Source organism: Rhea americana, unplaced genomic scaffold (assembly GCF_003343005.1).
Source record: "Rhea americana isolate MKP2758 unplaced genomic scaffold, rheAme1 scaffold_336, whole genome shotgun sequence".
Classification (NCBI taxonomy): domain Eukaryota; kingdom Metazoa; phylum Chordata; class Aves; order Rheiformes; family Rheidae; genus Rhea; species Rhea americana.
In genome coordinates this window covers 93584-96879 of record NW_028186464.1, presented here as the reverse complement: position 1 = coordinate 96879, position 3296 = coordinate 93584, and the positions used below count along the sequence as shown (strand labels likewise).

Below are 3296 nucleotides of genomic sequence, written 5' to 3'. Positions count from 1 at the left end.
GGGGGAAGGGGAGGGCACTACCCTTTGGGGACCAAATAGCCAGACCTGCAGTCCCCCCAAGACGGGCCTCCCCGGGGATCTCCACGTGTTCGTGGGAGTCTCCGCGTACCCCTCGGCTGCCAGCCACCTCCGGCTCTCCTCACCGCCCTAGGGACACGCGTGGGACGAGTGGGACCCCGAATCTCCGGCCTCGCAGCTCACCTTCCCTGCCAGGGTGCTTGAAAGCCATCGCCGCGGCCAGGTCGCCCCCGTGCACCGCCACGCCGGACCCGTGGTGGGCCAAGGGGTTGCCCTGGGCAGGCCAGTGGTGGCCCGGGGGCATGTAGCCGCCGCCGGGCCCGCCGTAGACGCCGTGCTGATTGGAGGTCGGGTAGGCGCAGGCCGGGAGGAAGCCGCCCACGGCGGAGAGCCCCGCGGCAGGCTGCGGTGAGAATGGGCAGAGCTGGGCCGGGGGGGGGGCAGCAAGCCCGAGGGGGGCTTCTCCCCACCTGCACCCCCCCCCCACCTCCGCGGAGCGCGGACGGCGAGCGCCGGCGTACAGGACGCGCGGGGAAATATCCCCATGAGTGGGGCTACGTGGGTAGAGCCGAATACTGCGGTGATCCAAAACCCTGGGGGCTCTGGAGGCCACGCGGATTTCACGGCTAGCCCCCCTCGTTTTCTAACGCCGTGCCGGGAGCCGATTTTCCGGAGTGCAAGGTGCCCGAAACAGCCGCCGCGATGCGGATCCGGAGCCGAGAGGGGGGATCAGAGCAGTGTGAAAATTACCCCCCTCTCCAACCACCGCCGCCTCATTTCTCGCCTCCCCCCTCTCCAGGCCCCGTTACCTGCGGGTATTTAATGTCTCCCTCCACAGCAACTTTGTCGATACCGTTGACTCCCTGGGCCGGCGGGAAGGCCGTCCGGTTCACGCCGGGCCAGTCCTCCATTTTGGGGGGATAGGTAGACCCCTCGCTGCCGGCCAGAGCCCCTGGGGGAGAAAACACCGGCGGCTCCGTTAGTTCGCGGCCATCTCCCCGGCCGCCTCGGGCGCAGCCGCTTTCGTGCCCCGGGGATGTCAGGGGCCCCGAAACGGCGGGAGACCCCGATTTGCACGCCCCCGAGGTGAGTGTAGTTGGGGGGACATTCACCCGCCCGCCTCCCTCGCCTTCCACAGACTGCGACGGAGCGGAGYGGAGCAGAGCGGAGCGGGCCGCCCTGCCGGGGCACAACCTTTTTCTGCCGCCCCGGGAGCCGGGATTGCTCGTAGTCCTGACGGCCTAAATGATGCCCAGCTTGGTTCATCTTTCGGTTGCAATGACCGCCCCCCCCCCCCAAAAAAAAAAAAAAAAAAAAAAAAGAGAGACCAACAAAAAAAGCAGGTCTCACTGCTCCGGCCTCTTGTCGTTACCCCGCCACTTTCATGCTCTCCTATAATTTAAGAGGCCCAATTTCTCTTCTGACGAAGGAGATTTATAAAAGTGACATTGGAATTTTAAAGATAAATGATTGCGCGGAGGGAAACGCATGCGGTTGATTTACTCGGGCTCTTGGAAGGATAAAAGGAGTCTCTCTTCCTTCCCCCCTCCCTTTTCCGCCCCCCACGGTCCCGCCACGTCCTCCGCGGAGCCTAAGCGGGGCAGCGCGATCGGGCACGGAGCGGGGACGGCGGGGACGGCATTGCCCCTCGCTTCCCCGGCGCTGCTCAGCAGCCAGCCCGGGAGGCCAGCGCCGGAGGGGGGGGGGGGATAGCTTTTCAATTTATCCTCCCCAAGTTATTTTTTTACGGAAAACAGAGCGATTTCGCGGCGGAGAGGATCCAGAAAGTGCCATGTACTGCGCACTCAGCAGTGGCGACATGAATTTCCGGAGGTCGCTTTCTTTCCTTTTCTTCCTCACTTTTTAATCCAGTTTTTAACATCTCTGGGGCTTTCTTTTTCTCTCTGATTTTTCTTCCCCCCCCCTTTTTTTTTTTTTTTTTTTTTTTTTTTTTTGCAAAGGGAAATTCAGGGCTCTGAATTTGCGGTCGGCAATCTATCATCCCTAGGAAAATATTTTCCACATTTTTCATAAAAAGTTCAAGATGTCTGAGCCTCACTGCATCTGGCCCCACCGCTCCGTCCCGCCGGTGCGGGATGCTGCCATCAAGAAAAAAAATAATAATAATAAAAAAGAAAAATATGGGGGAAGCGGGGGGAGAGACTGCTAGCTGGGAAGGAAGGGGAGCGATCCCTGCGGTTATTCCTCCTGACCAAGCCACCAGGGATGGGGGCAGGCCTCAGAGTGCCCCGGCTGAAGCGCCTTGGGAGAGGGCCTGGATTTCCGCAAGGAGCCGAGCGCCTGGGTCCTCCTGCGCGAATACGCGAGAGCCTCCCGCCGGCGGTGCCGGGCCACCGCGATACCCACCCGTCTGCTCCACGAAGGTCCGGATACCAAGGATGTTGGTGACGGAGTGAGCCGATGGCCAGGAGCGGGGGATACTGACATGGGCCGCTGCCGGGTGGCCGCCCACCTTGGCGGCCGGCGAGGCCATRGGGCTCGGGTAGGGGTACTGGTAGATGTGGTTGTAGGGCAGGGTGGGCTGCGGCGGCGGCTGCTTGCTGCCGTCGTAGGGGCCGGGCTGGGAGAGGTTCCCAATTTTGTTCCGTAAGATCCGGCTGATGGAGCTGACCGAGGGCACGTTGTACTTGTCGCAGACGCCGTCCGCCAGCAGTCGGTCGCGGATCTCCCAGGCGAAAATACCCGGGTCTCCCTGCTTGTAGTCCCTGATGTGCTTCACCACGTTGGGGGTGGTGACCCGCGGCTTGCTGCCGCCGATGGCGCCGGGCAGGATGGAGCCGGTCTCGTTGTAGCGGGCGAGGATCTTGCTCACGCAGCCGTGGGAGACGCGGAGCTGGCGACTGATGTCGCAGGGGCGGATGCCGAGCTGCGCCAGCTCCACGATGCGCAGCCGGACGGCGTTGGGCAGCGGCCGCCCGTTCACGAACACGCCGCCCAGCTGGTTCACCTCGCCGTAGCTCTGCTCTGCGGGGGGACGGGGCGGGCAGGGGCGACAGAGGCGGCAGCGTTATCGCCGCGGCCTCCGACACCGGCACCGTGGCGCACGGGCACGCATCGGGCTAGAGCCGACCAGGGGCTTTTTAAGCGTGCGGGGGCAGGTGTGCACACCGGACAGCCTAAGAAAAGTTAGACGGACGGAGGGACGCGTTTCTGAAAGCGCTGGCCGCTCCGCTCATAGCCAGTGACAAGGTAGAAGTGAGGTAGAGACAGCGCTGCAACGAGAGGAGAGGAGAGGAGAGGAGAGGAGAGGAGAGGAG

The 3296-nt window shown here is 63.0% G+C and overlaps 1 protein-coding gene across 1 annotated transcript in view; it reads right to left on the bottom strand.

Moving 5' to 3' along the window:
* Positions 1 to 3043, bottom strand: part of PAX1 (paired box 1) — a gene marked incomplete at its 5' end in the record, with an annotated part of 7404 nt that extends 4361 nt beyond the window's left edge. The window contains 3 exons of the mRNA XM_085311242.1: positions 202 to 421; positions 828 to 970; positions 2386 to 3043. Of these exons, the coding sequence (XP_085167368.1) occupies positions 202 to 421; positions 828 to 970; positions 2386 to 3043 (1021 nt within the window). The remainder of the gene's footprint in view (positions 1 to 201; positions 422 to 827; positions 971 to 2385) is intronic.
* Between the last annotated feature and the right edge of the window lie 253 nt (positions 3044 to 3296).